The following is a 16,068-nucleotide window of genomic DNA, read 5'->3' on the forward strand; positions in this document are numbered from 1 at the left end:
TTTTTTTAGACGTAAACAAATTATCACAAATGAGAGATTACCACAAACACTGAACAGGCTTCACACACCGAAATCTTAATTTAATTGAACGTAGAAACAAAAAATAACGAAAGTAAATATTGAAGAAACGAGAACTGTTCCGAGTCTGTTGCGCAACGTCAACAAACATGTGGGGATTTTGCTAAATATTTTAAATGCTGGGTCATATCTTATATGCATGATTGTGATCAACAGCAAACATTGATCGTTGTAAAATAACCATAACGTAGAATATCGTAAAATGGTAGAAATTACTGGCACTAGTCAAAATTCCATCTAACTCACCGCTACAAGTTGAACCGGATAAGCGGCTGGAACATTTCTTCGTATTTAACGCATGCGCAACAAGCAGTTATCTCAATTCTAGCCTAGAAGGGGTACCCAAGTTTGCGTTTGACTACGGGGAAATCGGATCTTCTGGAAAATTCCACGAAACCCCAGAAATACACCCCATTTTCAAAACCCTCTCAGGGCCGTTCTATGAAAGGTATCGAAAAACCAAATATGACATCTCTTCATAATAACTTGGACTACTTATGTTTGAAGTTTCAGTTCGTCAGCTTTAAGCGGTAATTCTCCAGGGTGAATTATACAGCTACTAATGGTCAAAATGCCGATTTTGGCGTGTTTTACACCAAATATCTCCATAACTAGATTTTTCCCAGATATAACAGATATACAAGGAGGTAGATCGCGCTGAGTTCTACAAACTTGGAAAGTTTCAGCAAAAGTTATGGAGCCGTTTTTTTCGTACTCAAAAATTGCTGTTATATGCGGCAAATTAGCTACATTTAGCCGTGTTAACATTTCGTTCAGAGCAACGATAACAGAGTTATCGCCCCTCTAACACTTCATCCATAATAATTGGAAACACGAAGGGAACATATTATTTGGGGAAAAAATATTTGTACATGAAGAAAGCCAAACAAATAAAACAAATCACTGCATGATACAATCTTCGCTGGGCTATAATGTTGTTGAAGTTCGGGAGAATTACAAAACAAAGAACGTGCTGTTTGAAATAATATAATTATAATCTTATATTAGAAATCTGGTTTATATTTTCTTCCTACATTAGAAAAAAAGTCTATTGTATAGTAGAGGTGTGTCCATCCTCTACCGATGGAAATCGCTGTTACGTGATACGTTGGTTTTAGATAAATATCAGCTGAACTGCTATATCTATTGATCTTCGCAGTCATCATTCAGGTTTTTTTTAACGTAGATATTGACATTGATCGAAAATAAAATCTAAAATACAGCATAACGAAAGAACTATTTTTTTCAGAAAATACATGTATTATAATTCATGTAGAATTTATTTTCTTATAAATTATCTAACAAATTTTAACATGAATCATAATCAACAAATCAATTCAATTTGTGATTGGCAATTAATTTGATCCATCAAAACAAATGAACATTTGTTCAGTGTAAACCGAAGTTTTACAAGAAATCAAATAATTGACTAACTTGTAAATATTTTTTATCTGGTATACCGAAGTTTTACATGAAAACAAATAATAAATTGAATGACTTGTAAATATTTTGATCTGATTAATTGATCAATCATGTAAACCTTTATAATGAGATCTGTTCAGTGTCATTCAAATTGATGTGAAATCTGTTATGTTTTATAGGAAATGAGCGTCTTCCAGTTAACACACCAAATGACAAGCCAGTGTTTGAAACCTTAATTAATATTAATAACTTATTAATGCGAGTCAATGTGACCTTGATATGGGGCATGATAAAATTTCGTCATCGCACAATTTAACACATGGTCATTTTCAACAACGGGGTAAATAAATGTGATAATACAATGGAAAGGCATTGAATATCTGTGTAGATCATCATCTTTATTCTTCTTCATACCACCTACCAGTAGAACGATCAATTCATTATCACAAATTGACAGTATGAGAACACTCGAGAAGGAAGTGGAGAACTTGAGGTTGGATTTCCAATTTTCCAATAGCTTTTTCTCAAAACAGAACATTTGCTCGCGACAAGGGGTGTCATGCACCGGAAATCGTATCCAAACAACGGTGTTCCGCGTAAGAATATAGTCCGTCATAAAATAAATCCTTACAAAGTTATGAAAAATATTTTGAGGATGATAAATCCATTTTATGGAGAAGTTACAATGTCTCATGGTAAGCTTCCGCGGAAAACTTGGTGGTTTTTTACGTTTATCGTTGACGAAGATATCGATGATCAGTAGACCTATAAGTCGGTTGAAAGATATGGTATTTATTTGACTTTTTATTCATCGAGACATTAATGAGGTAGTAGTATCTAGATGGTACACAGTTTATGACACTGTGATTTCTGGGTTTGTCGTGGGAACAATTTTCTCATCGCAAGCAAGTGAATAGAATTGAGAGGTACTTGAGCAGGAGAGCCTCACGATTTTATCCATATGCTCGCGATGAGAAAAAAGTTCTCACGTCAAACCAGGAAATGAATGTATGGTTCTCTATAAATATCACCTTTTATGGTCTGAACATAGGGTATTCATCAATAATATTACTTAGTGGATGGATCGGTGACATGTTGTCGTATCAAATAGAACAAACAAACGATTGGAAACAGGCATAGGGTTACACCGGAAGTGTCTATTTCATTTACATCGTGTTCATCACATGGGGGTGTTTTCTCTTCAATCTTTGAAGAATCGCAGATTGGCGTCAGCCTCTTTGTATCGATTTTAGTCATTTTAAAGGAGTGTGTTTCAAATTTTCAAAGTCCGATCTTAAAATCGAAATAATTACATTAATTACGTGGTTTAGACAGTTAATTGGAAAAACAAAAAGCTCACATTTTGATACAATGCATTTTAACACCAAAAAGCTAAACAAATTTGGAACATAATTAAAATCAAAAACTTACATAACATAGGCGATTTAAACGAATTTTGAATTCCATAGCAAACTAATACTCCTACGGGAGTTAGAAAAAGATCTGATCGATTATTAAGTTTTCCACCATCATGTTTTGTAAATATCTACGTTAAAGGCTGGTATATATTGTTATTGGATCTATAATGTTCAGTTAATATTGAACAGAAAAAATATCATTAGACACTGTACGTTTTATGTAAACGTACACCTAAATAAACTGTGTGGTAAGCATCAAATTAAATTAAAGAAGCTTACCTAAATCCTTAAAAATACACTTCAATGCATCAGATAGTCCCCAAGTAACGAAAACTGAAATAAAAGAAATATACAGTCAGTGACATGCATTTGACATTCACTATATATTTAGTAACATCATATTCAATGCAACGAACTTTAGGAAACGTATTGTGAATATGCACAGAAAGGGTTATCGAAATATGACCAGCGGTAGTATATTTTTCAGATTGTAAATATACGTTTTCATATCTCTTGCAACTACTGTCATCACAAAGAAGTTGTTAATTTTTTTTATTATGTGTATATAGAAAGAATCAAAATAAAATTATCTTCTTGGTGAAATATGTAAAGTAAATTATTCATATAGAGTTTCTCTCACCTGATTTCGTATCAAATCCGTCTAATTGTGTTGTTCTCTCAAGAACTTGAAGCATCCACATGTACAAAAAACAAAAACAAAAGTATTTATTATGTGTACTTTGTTTATGACGTCATTTTTACTTTTTAAGTTTGTGTACTCAATTTATGACGTCAAAAATGAATCCGAATCGTCTAAAGAACCCACAGATGAGCGAAAGTACTGGCGAAATATAGTCTTTAGTGTTTTGTTTTATTCATTTACATATATACATGTATATACAAAAAACATCGTACGTCCTTATGAGGGTTAACTTAGAAAGAGATTACACAAATGTTTCTTACTAATTTCCTACAACCTTCTGTTGATGAAATATCTGTCGTTATTGTACCGTTTCTAATAGCAATAATATTTGTACAGTTCGTTTCCATGTATTCTATGCATTGCGATTCAGGAGCTGCGAATATTACTAGTCTACGCGATCGTGTTCCGTAGGTCGTGAGCTTGGGTGTCAGACTGGACACGAGTCATAAATATACCATATACACATGAACTTCCTGTCGTAATTGTACTTTGTCTAAAATGTAAACATGTATAAAAAAAACGTTGGGTTCTTTGTGTGAAATATATTGAAATATGCACATCTGTTTCGTATATGTATCTTTCTCCCAGTTATACGATGGCAGGTACATGTAACAAATAAATACAGCTGCAAATATTACCTGGGTCAGTGACGAACTGTGTGATGTTCTTATTCCAGATATGGGTGAAAATGTCCTTCGAGTCAGGCGGCGCAATATCAACCTAATATGAAATGGCAAAGCCTTAAAAGAGCGTAGCTTTTGTTGATCTCTGATGTTTACTGATTCAGAATACAACTTTCAGAATGAGATGAGATAAACTTTATTTAAAGTCGGCTAGTCGAGGAATAACAATAAAACACAACCTCTAATGGGAATAAGACCGACATAACAAAAGGGAGTCTGGGGCAAGTTCGGCCCTTTTGTTTTATTATAGTTCGTTCTAGGAAGTATGGCAGCACGTCCGTTTTTGAACATTATTTAACGTTTCCTCTCGGAAGATCGGATGGCCAAACGAGCCCCGCCATGGGACAGGCATTCGGATAACATCAGATCTTAACGCCAATTTTACGACTTTTTATGTGTTTTACTATAGGGCCGACCTTGCCACGGTATTATTGTTCGAAACTGTTCGGGCCAAAATTGGTATTTCAATAAATTCTTATCGTACAGCAATATGGAAGTGAGTGATTGGTCTCGCTTTTATGTATTATCATTTGATGCAATTCTGTTTCAAAAAGTTCGCATAAATGAAAGCGATATCATGGTTTTCATTCTGCCCTCTCAAAAGTAATTTTCTCCTGTTAAGTCATTTTACATTAGAGTGTTCCTTGCCATTTTTTCGTCGTTGAATGCCCAGCCAACTAAACTGCTAAGATCCTTAAAGTTGTAAATATTAGCTAAAAAACAAAAATATCTTGGGGTGGCCGAACTTTCCCCGGTCTCCCGTATGTAGATTTTTTATATCATTGATGATTGATAAAAAAAGTCTTCACAATATAATTTTTGCATCAATGACGCCATTTTCTTCCAGTTAAGTCTAAAGTAGATATTTGTTCTTGTGCGTAACGTATATGATGGGTCGGGTGGCACAGTAGATAGTGCGCTCGTCTTTACCAAGATGGCCGGATTCTATTCCGGTCACCTGCCCGACCACGCGGGTTTTCTCCGGATACTCCAGCTTCCTCCCATATTAAGAATTAAACCCTCTGCTTGCTTCGTCAGGGCACAAAACAAAATGATTGAGATAAGCTAGGGGAAAACTGTTTGGTAATTGCTATAGAAAAAGTTAGTTAAAAAAATAAAATTTAAAAAAAAACATTGTAATACTTTAATGTAACTGAAATTTTGTAACTATCAACGAGGTTTGACAGGTAATGATGCAAAATAAAGTTAAACAGTTTTTTTCTGTAACTAGTTATAAATCGGCGCGCGTTGTGAAAAAAAGTAATACGTTACTGAAAAAGGGCGTTGAAATCGAGTTGGTTATCTGGACGATTATTGTTGATTTCGATATAAATGAATTATCCCTTGTTTATTTTATGAGTGGTAATGCATGCATGAATTATGTAAAGACTATAACCAGACTTTCAAAAATGTTAATTATTTCGTTCATATTCTCAACAAATGGAAATCATAAGCTGATGAAATTTTAGACGAAAAATAAATGTACACGTTGTTAACAGAACCTGGTTGATGACAAAAAGGATCTTCAGAAAATATCCGTATTTTTACTTTTTGTGCGGCAAAACTGAAATCTAAAAAGTCATGAAGCACCGACACAGAGATAAATGCAACGGACATCAGTTCCAATATTTTCTGGTTATTTTTCATCCTTCCGGAAATAACCGATGATGGCCGACGGAGTGTGACGTGCTTGTGACGTCATAGTATGATAATCTCTAAACGATGTTTTATGCCTGCTAGTATCAAAATGTATGTGATAGATATGTTTGACTCAGAATGTATATGAGTTTTTATCTAAATAAACAAGTAATAAAACATGGGTATTGTTTTCACTATATGATAATGTTCATGTATGGGTTGAAACACAATTGCCTTTGCTTCAAGGATACACTTCCGGTTTCCCCACTGGAGGTCTACTTCCGGAATCAAAGGCAACGTGTAGCAAGGGGTAAAAACTCTGTTTCCGCATGCATGTACGTGTTACCATTTAAAAGCTTCGCTCGGGTGTCAAAGGCGCCCGAGAGCTACGCTCTTATAAATAGCATCAAACAAGTCATTCTCAGTAAATAGGTTCGAATCAATTAAAACATATTTAGAAGTTAAAAGTCACATTGAGTGTTACAAGTTGCATGACTACTTTGTTATCATTTCGTTTAATGTTTAAAAGTAGTCTATTAACCTTTCCTTAATGTTCAGAGAAACAACCATGCAAAGCTATTTTTCAACGTAAATAGTGGCACTAGGTACCACAATTGATTTACGAAAGTCAATGTACCCTGCGGTCCAGTCTAATAAAATAAATTGGCCACGGGATTTTTCGAAATTGATAACCAATCATTAAAAACGTTTTGTATGAATAAAGTAATACCAGAAATAAATAAAAAAAAAATGCAACAAAATGATAAAAGTTGATCAGACCTTTAAAAGTTCCATGTTTGTATGTAAATGCTTGAATGAAATACTTACATTTGTTTCTCCTTTGGGTTGAATACATTTTTCGGTATTCGGAATATTGTAGTTTAATAACAAACGGGTGTCACTAAATACTGGCTGGTCGTCAAATGTCCATTTACTCGGTGCACCATTAAAAAAACTGCGTATCACTCGTGCGTTCAGTACTGATGAAGAAAAAGACACTGAGCATGGGCATATTTTAGCATATATCATAAGAACCGTGTAATAACAGAAAAAGAGGGTAACGTTGATACATAATTACTTTGTATGAAAATTTATAATAACAAAATATACAGTACTGATTTCAAAACTGTTTATAAAACAAGCACATATAAATGTTTGTGACTACACTTTACTATGAATTTGCCTTTTGCATCGGCCTGCCTAAATTGCCCATGACACTGAAACCTAGACATTCACATAGCACAAAAGTTACACGTGACGATTTCAATTCACACGTGCACTAGAATTATTTTAATTTCAACATGATAGTTACCTGTTCGGTAAACGGAATCATCCTGCCATCGCTCTTGTTCAGCTTTTTTAAAATGGTGGCTTAGTAGTATAAATGTGCATATGAAGGTACATGTACTAACCGCTCCAGTCTACAAAGAAAAAAAGCTGACTCGAAAAGAATAGCAAAGTTCACTGTGACACTGCTCATTTGTCATTTAGCTAGCATGCCATAGTGTTTCTGTACAGTTTTATTGGATTTGTTTTGCCTAACTTACTATATAAGTCCGTTTTCTTTTAGAAAATGGCCTATGTATGGTATTTTGTCAAACTGCAAAAATAATTATTTGAATATTGACTGGTTTCTTGCAGTAGTAAATTCAATTGTGAATTCCATACGGATTCTTTCGCACGGGATTTTTTTTCACGACGTCAAGCATAGCAAAAGTTCTATCAATGAAGAAGTAATTTATTTTACAGCTATTATTAACTAGTGATTGAGGAGCAGCAGATGCACCCACAAAAAACCCAGATAATCCTTTGTTGTTGATACCTGATAGCTTGCATTAGGAAGGGATTGTGCTTGTGAAATACATGTTTTTGCCATACAAATGGCAAGTTTTCCCTCAAAGCTAGGTTCTAGAGAGTTCTGCTTTCCTTGCCATTAACCTTAACCTTTTAGAACCTATATCCAAATCTGAATCTCATTTAGGGAAACCCAGAAGAAGTTTTGTAGACTCATCTGTTAAAGTGGGACAAAACTTTAATTTCAGTACGATCGACCTTGTCCTTTGATAGACCATGCCCTAAGTCATTAGGGCTTTTTCTCTTTCATAGGTCAGCTCACATACGAAGTCTGAGCTTAGAACAACCAATTGCTGTTGGATGGATACGAGAAAGAAAGCAGTGACCTTGACATTTGCCTGACCATGCCCAAAACCAAGAGTTCTCTCGGCAACTCATACCAAATCTGATCTTTGTGCGATCATTTTTTCTGAAGATAGGATCCAGACAAGCCAAGATTACTGTACTTTTAAGCGACATTGACCTTTGGCAATTCATGCCTAAAATCGATAGGGGTCTTCCTCTTACATTGTACCATCGCCAATCAACATAAAAATTTGAGCTTTGGTAAAAAGAATGAAATGGCTCTCCTAGAATCCCAGGGGTTATATTTACTTATGACCTATTCACCTTGAAAGTTTCATATGTACTACATTGCGAGTGATACCAATAGACCGGTCTGATTCTTGTATGCACGTCATAAGAATTACGTGGCACCGTAACGGTACAGTTGACTGCTTTAAAGTCGGTGTCGCTCCTCAGTAATCATCAAATGCTAGCTATCAGCGTAGCGACTGATCCGTTGTTTTTTATACCTTAAACCTATCAAAAAGCTAAATTCGGGCCTTCAAATTTGCCATCACATATTCTAGGGCTGCAGAGAGCGTAAGTAAACGTAACCCCTGACATTTCGAGGATGAGAGGAGCGGACAGATACTAAACATGATTTGGGGTATCTCTCCTCTCCCGACGTTTTGGGGAGGCAAATGGGATAAGTTATAACAGACTAAACGGCGGCTGTATTTTTTTTACTGCATTTGTTTTTATTCCATATAAGGTGTCTTTTTAAATATTTGACAGCCATTATAAAGCAAGTGAAAAGGCATTCTATATTTATATCAATTGACATTTTTTATGAAAAATAACTTGGTGATCGTATGTTTCGTATTGAACTATATGCATAAAATGTACTCCTTTTCATCAAGCTTGCACTCTATTATCATTAACGTTTAATTTACCTTTGTATGATCCGGTCTTTGAAGTAAAATCATTTTTTGGTGCATGCTGTTCCTTCCAGCAGTACATCCCAATACAAAGTCCTACAAAGTACATTCAAATGCAATGTAACTACTTAAACAGAAGTTCAGAATCATACCATTAACTTGCTAAGTGACGATTCAAATATTCTGATTGATCAAGTGTTAGGAATCCCTGTTCCACTGCACTGTGTTTTCCCAAGTTAATAATATCACTAGGTAGAACAAACTTATTTTATTAACTTTTTTTATTCAGTATAATATACGCGAAGGCAATTTTAAATTTCAAATTTAATTTTGAAAATGAATTATTGATTTATGTTAACCCCTTCTATTAACAATGATCAAAGCAACATTAAATGGAAAGTCTTGCACATAAGGACATCGCCTTCTTATCAACTTACATGAACTTTAGAGACATACTCAAGTAAATACTTCAGCGCTTTCATATTTGTCCCATCTTTTTTCACAATATATTCAAGTGCAGTCTCATAGGAGAAAATAAAAAGCCTCGAGATGATAATTTAACAAAACTGTGTAAGACGGTATACTAAAAGAATACAAATCTGCCTGTATTCGAAATTATTTCTTTTTGTATATTTTGTATCAGTTTCAATCATCGTTTCGCAATAGCGTGTTTAATAAAAATACACAATAACCTCAACTTGCAATACGCCTATTTCGAAACACCATCTGACAAATCGTGATCAAAGAGAAGATGGCCCGCGGTCTTATCGGTCCAGTGAGTACAGTTTATGTTAAATCAATGCAACTAGAAGACTGTGACCCCGAGTTATTAAACGTTAAAAGTGAAGCAAGTTTAATTTCACTCATTGCTTTGAGAGAGATTCAAGTTGGTAACTTTAACTGTGAAATGGACGCACGCAAAAAATCGTTTGAATATCTGATATTTTTCTATATTTTCTTTCTAGCATAAAGGAAGTATAGTAATAATGTAACATTTTTACTCATGTGTAAATGCACCATATATTCAGCAATCAACCAAGAAGAAATTAACATCACATCTCTTTTCTTATTTACTTACCGGTTTCATACGCTTCAAAAGTTCGTAATAATAGTCAACTTCCTGCAATAAGACGAAAATAATTTTAAAAAAAATAGTGATAAAAACAAGTTTTTAATCAATTACATTATAAAGACTGATTATAATACAATCATAAAGATTAATGAAGATTTGTAGCAGATTACTGTATGAAAAGTACATGCAGCTAATCAAGATTAATCATTTCGTTCATCTGTTCCGCCATATGATTGTCCTGGTATACTGAATCTACTGTAATACACATTTCCTGGCCATCAATGAAGTTAAAAGTGTGCGCCATTGTCGGACCGTATTAATCATCCAAACACAGTGAATATTATCTGGCATTCTGTAATATGATTTGGTATAATTTTATCAATGCTTACCTTTGGCCACTCATTATCCGGGTAGAATGTTTTCCAGTCTACAACTATTAGTTTCAAGAAAAAAATGATAAATACAAATCAAATGTTCAGTTGTTGGGTTTTTTCATTTTTGTTATGATTGGTTTATTTGAAGCAACACTATTTGCATATGAGTTAAGGATTTCTGTCCCGTTCAGGCAAAAGCAATAAAGACATATTTACCACTTTACCTGGGTTTTATTTTTGCACAGGTTACAAATAATACTAATTTAAGTAGGGATAATGTGTTGTAGCCAAAATATCTAAACTTGTCGTGTTCTGAAGGGTGTCATAGTCAAATTTCTCATTCTGCTATATTCTACATACAGTATAACCCTTTTATACCGCCACCTTCCGTCAATTCCGTCTATACGTATTGCAGAGTTAACTTCTCTTGAGAGCAGGTATTGATTGTTACGTCATTTGTTTGTGAGAGTAACGTCATCAATTTTTGAGAAAACGACGTAATATTCTCACACGAACCAATGACGCAACAATCAATACCTGCTCTCAAGAGAAGATAACTCTGCAATACGCAAAAGACGGAATTGACATTTTGGCGGTACAACGAGCTTGGCGGTACAACGAGTTTTCCCGTTTGTACAAATATGCCACATTTAAACAAAGAAAATTCCAACATGCATGTATACATATGCAATTTGGATTGTACATAAACATTTGATACAATAAATAGTTTGTTCGATCATTTTGTTGCATGCGAGTAATAAACGTTTGTTGTACTGTAGAGTAGGCCTAAGGTACCGACCAGATTGTCAGTTTCAAGTGCCTTACATATTCACTTACATTTTTAAAAAAAGTCATCAAGAGTTGTCTGCTTTGCGGTATTATTGCCGATATTTATAATTGTTTGTTGCAAGTACAAGCATTTTTGGATGTCAAATTCTGAAGTGAAGTTTGAGCGTTGCCTCCACACAAGTAGGCGGAGCTAAGGCTGTGTCCGGTGTGTCGTCGTCGTCATCGTCCGAGTCGATATTGTCTGGGTTTTTTAACAACATCAATGATGTCTTCGTCTGATATTACCTTGGTAGGTTGTTAACATCTGTCCATTTCAATGAACTGTCTCACAGTCAACCGTAAGTCGGGGTCAATATCGAGTTCGACCTGGACGTGTTTTAATATAGAATTTAATTATTAACCTTGTATGTTTCACTTCAGACTTAAAATGTTTTATTCAATTAACAATCAAGATTTTTAATCGTTGCTACAATTCTTCGTATCTTTAGTGAATTGGGACCTCCACATTCTTGACGCATTTTATTGAATCTGAATTAAAGATATTTTTTATATAATTCGTAGCACTTTAGCAAACTACATGCCTCATTCCATGGATGACCGAGAATAGGGTTAGTCTTTTTCATTGGTTCTAACAGTTTTGTTATCGGAGACAATATTCTGACCTTCATACAACTGCACAACATCATATAGTTCATGTATTTTTTTGATGTTATGAGAGGTTAAAAGTTCGTGACACGAACGATTTATGTTAAAAAGGAGGTGGGAATTTATCAGTTAAAAAACAAAATGTATTCAGGTCAGTGATGTAGACATTCTAATAACATGATAGTCGATACTCGTGATTTTCTTATTTATTTGGTTGGGTTTAGTCGTGGTTATGTCATGAAAATATAAATCAAGGCAAATGAGCAATTGCTTAATGCGCTATAATCATAACTATTGAGCTATATTGCATTTTGCGATCAAGTTAAGCAGCGTAAACTATAGATTTCCAAAAACCCTTTTTCAGCAAAGAAACTATTTGTGTATACTTAGATAATCAAATTGTAGGTTCCACATAATAATTGCCTGATGCTTAAATCCAGATATCTTTATGTTGGATCAACTTACTACAGAAAGAAATTATTAATTTTTAAATAACAGAAAAGTCTTGAAGTACCTACCTTCTGCGGCTACTGTAGAAATTAATGGAGGTATTTCGAACTCACATGTGCCACATTCATCGCTTACCACCGTTATATCATCTGATGTACTATCTGGAAATAAAATAAGAAATATATTAAGATGTCCAAATGATTCGTTACGCTGTCCTTCTTTTGTTTGTCCTGTTTCAGCTCTGATAAGGTAGATGTGACCTTACCCTAAAACAAGAAAAATATCATTACGCTTATGCGTATTTCAAATGAAAATGCACGAAAGCATCTGATAGCTTATGTTGTTAGACAACTAGTGCTGCTATAGATCATGTTTCTTTCGACCCAATGCTTTTTACCTTGTACATAGGCCGGAAGCCTTGCTTCAGAATAAGATGAACGTAATAAACAAGCAATGCTTAAAACAGTTATTCTATCAGATGTAATACACAGCCCTTCATACTACAGCACAATTCTTTTAATTTAATTCATTGAAATCGATGCTTTAAGCAAAATGTCAGTGAAACGAACAATTTTTTGGCAATGGAGGGGGGTTCGCATTTTTCAACAAATAAGGTGAGTTATGTAGTGGTAATGTCTTGTGAAAATAAAGCTACAATAATTAACAATCTTGTAAATGCTTTGATCATAACAATTGAGTTACATGGCAATATTTGCTCAAGCTGAGAACCCAACAACAGGGTAAAATGATAGTTTCCATTAAGTTGCTTAATAGGGAAACAATGTTTTGTATTCTTGGATAACTATATCTCATAACCGAAGCCCCTAGGTTTGATGTGCAGATCTCTGTCGATCGGATTTAACAATATAAATATACACTTTATTTAGTTTTTAACAATATTGAACAAATTATTTCAACTTGTATTAATAATTCTTGTTGTCACGGATGTTAGCGCGTGGGGTCTTATAACGGGAGGAACCGGAGAATGATGAAATGCAAGTGCGTCACCACTGCACAACCCGACCCCCCGATCAATTAATATGTTTCGGGGGGGGGGGGTAACATGTCAAAGTATCTTTCGGGAACATGTTCGCACCTCCACGATATCCTCCGCCATCACACGAGTAGCTACATCCATCGTGGGCACCCATTGTGTGAGCTGGTGCCTGGATAACACTACATGAAAAGAAAAAATAATAAGTGGTCATAAAGGTTTGTTACCCTAAACGCTGCAAGAAGGTTTTACTAAATTCATATTTGACTCATATGAACTTGAAAGTGCCTCAAGTTATTTTGATTTAACAAACGTTAGTCTACACTATAACTAGCTACATACCAAATCACAGGACTTAACTTTTCACTCCTGCAATCTTGATTACGGTTCGAAGTTTTGTTATATAAACTTCATAGCCCTTCATTTCAGTAAAATCCTAGTTTGTTACATTTAGCCCGTGATCTTGAATGTACGTCAGGTCATTTATCTATTCAAACGTTATAGGTCTTCACCTGCGTAAGCTATTATCATCATACACTGCCTATATTACCTTTATTGATGATGAATGATCGGCAGCATAGCTTAGATCATATGTATGTAATGCCAGGCCAACGAAAGTATATACGTTGGTCTAAAAATGGCCGGGTCAGAGGAAGGGCTTAAATACAATTCTTTTCTCTCTCTAACACTTACCTTATTTATACCAACTATTATCAGTGTTGTTGGCTAAGCCATTCTCAGTTTTCCAAGGATCCAATGTTCTTGAAATAAGTTCTGTAGATCGTTTCTTTGACAACTGAACTATAAATCAGTGTTCATATCCTGAAATGATACAAGCATTATGATTTTATTACAATGCAGTTCTTTGTAATGGTGTAACAGGAGAGGAAAAATGAACGGCCAGACCGGGACTCGAACCCGGGACCCTCCGAACTATAAACGGATGCTCTACCAATTGAGCTATCTGGTCGCCGACGATCGACTCAGTCCACTTCCGCTACATTCGTCCCTCCTTTAACAAAGTCTTCGACCCCGAAGACACACGAGACCCTATACCACCTTCTGTGGGTATATTTCGTTGGGCGCCAAATGTAACAGGAGAAGAAAAATACACGGCCAGACCGGGGTTCGCACCCGGGACCCTCTGAACTCTAGACGGACGCTCTACCAATTGAGTTATCTGATCGCCGACGATCGACCCAGTCCAATTCCGCTACAATTGTATACGATGAGGCTTCTGCATTTCACACAAATTTTATTTTTTAAATGAGGATATCAAGAATTAACATCTGGAAATGCCCATCACAATGAAACAAGGACAGGGACAGTGAAACGGTAACGTTGTTTACAAATTGAAATGTGATGCTAACCTTATTTTTGATATTCTACTTCAAACATAAAGAATAATAACAAATTAAAAAGTCACTCTTTTTCCAAGCCTTCGGGCTTAGCCCTTCGTCAGGGATTAAATGTCACAGGACCTCTACGTCACATCCATCTTGAGAAACGGGATGCGCAACTATTTAAAATTTAAAGCAATAAGTTCTCAATTGTTTGTTTTTTTTGTTTTTTATTCGTCAATGATGTACTGTTTCTTCTCAAAAAAAAAACAGTTTCTTCAACCTTCTCTGCTACGATTAGATAAGTACATGTAACACAACAGCAACAACCACTTTTGCTTCATCGCATAACTAACCTATTTTACTATGTCATACGGCAATGTCATAAAATGTAGTCACACATGTGTTATAAAACATATAGGTTGCGATTGGTCAAAACCATGGGAACATATTCCTACGCCACTAAAGATACTATTTTTATTTATCACATTTCCTGTGAATTTAAATGAATTTGAAATGTTTATTTTGTTGCAATTATTTTCATTGTATTCAAAAATGTTTATTATCAAAAAGAAGAAAAGGGGAAAAGGAGAAAAATCGGGAGTTACTTTGCATTGCGCGGAACGACAACACTATGATTGGAGTATTTTGGTTTAAACTATAGAGATTGAGCTGAGAACATTATTTTTTTAAATCGTGTATGTTAGTGTTATGTAATAAATAGAATCTTACATTCGTTCCCATGTTATATTGAAAATTTAATTTAATTAGTTCAAGAATTTACATCTACATTAGACTAAAGACTCGTGTCATTTCAAATTATTGAACGAGTCAAATATATTCGTTAGGACACGGACACTCATGATCGGAGGATCCTCTATTTCTGCCATGTCCGAGATTTGTTTACATGTAAACATACATTGTATTGTTAACTTAATGTCTGACATAACTACGATATTATTACAATTTTTTGTAGGTACATCTGTAAGAGCGTGTACAGGTCCTTAAAAAGGCTGTATTGATGTTAGTTTATCATACAATGTGGATAGGCTATTTGATTTAGTGAATCGACAAAATCCTTTACGGGACAAGTACAATGATATTAGGTTGCTCCACCCTTTCGCAATTAGCCCGCAGAATTCAATGAAAGTTTCACATAATGGTTATGTCAATATGTAGAGATGATAATAAGAAAATCTAAGCATTCCGATAATCTGGGGATTTTTTGTAAAGGAATGCCCGATATGCAATACGGAAATGACGACACGAAAATACGACAAGAAAAACATGTGTATTACGAAGGGTGGTTAGTCCTTAAGAGAAGGTAGCTACGGGAAAATATTTACCATAATAAGATAGAATACATGTATGAAAAGTATTGTGTGAAAAATGACGTCAGTTTATGG

At 34.8% G+C, this 16,068-nt stretch overlaps 1 protein-coding gene and 1 non-coding gene across 5 annotated transcripts in view; both read right to left on the reverse strand.

Annotated features, from left to right (window-relative positions):
* The window catches only part of LOC110458047, a 74,647-nt gene that overhangs the window by 48,537 nt on the left and 10,042 nt on the right, over positions 1-16,068 (reverse strand). For all 4 annotated transcript variants that reach the window (XM_021509595.1, XM_021509596.1, XM_021509594.1 and 1 more), the window contains exons 2-12: positions 14,016-14,144; positions 13,425-13,504; positions 12,397-12,489; positions 10,460-10,503; positions 10,077-10,118; positions 9,014-9,094; positions 7,255-7,363; positions 6,771-6,922; positions 4,260-4,341; positions 3,559-3,603; positions 3,198-3,251 (exon numbers count right to left, since the gene is read on the reverse strand). In XM_021509595.1, the coding sequence (XP_021365270.1) occupies positions 3,198-3,251; positions 3,559-3,603; positions 4,260-4,341; positions 6,771-6,922; positions 7,255-7,363; positions 9,014-9,094; positions 10,077-10,118; positions 10,460-10,503; positions 12,397-12,489; positions 13,425-13,479 (757 nt within the window). In that variant the 5' untranslated portion in view covers positions 13,480-13,504; positions 14,016-14,144. The remainder of the gene's footprint in view (positions 1-3,197; positions 3,252-3,558; positions 3,604-4,259; positions 4,342-6,770; positions 6,923-7,254; positions 7,364-9,013; positions 9,095-10,076; positions 10,119-10,459; positions 10,504-12,396; positions 12,490-13,424; positions 13,505-14,015; positions 14,145-16,068) is intronic.
* Positions 14,220-14,292, reverse strand: Trnay-aua. Its single transcript has one exon. It is a non-coding gene; the product is annotated as a tRNA-Tyr (tRNA).

This window comes from Mizuhopecten yessoensis, unplaced genomic scaffold, assembly GCF_002113885.1.
Source record: "Mizuhopecten yessoensis strain PY_sf001 unplaced genomic scaffold, ASM211388v2 scaffold9411, whole genome shotgun sequence".
NCBI lineage: Eukaryota > Metazoa > Mollusca > Bivalvia > Pectinida > Pectinidae > Mizuhopecten > Mizuhopecten yessoensis.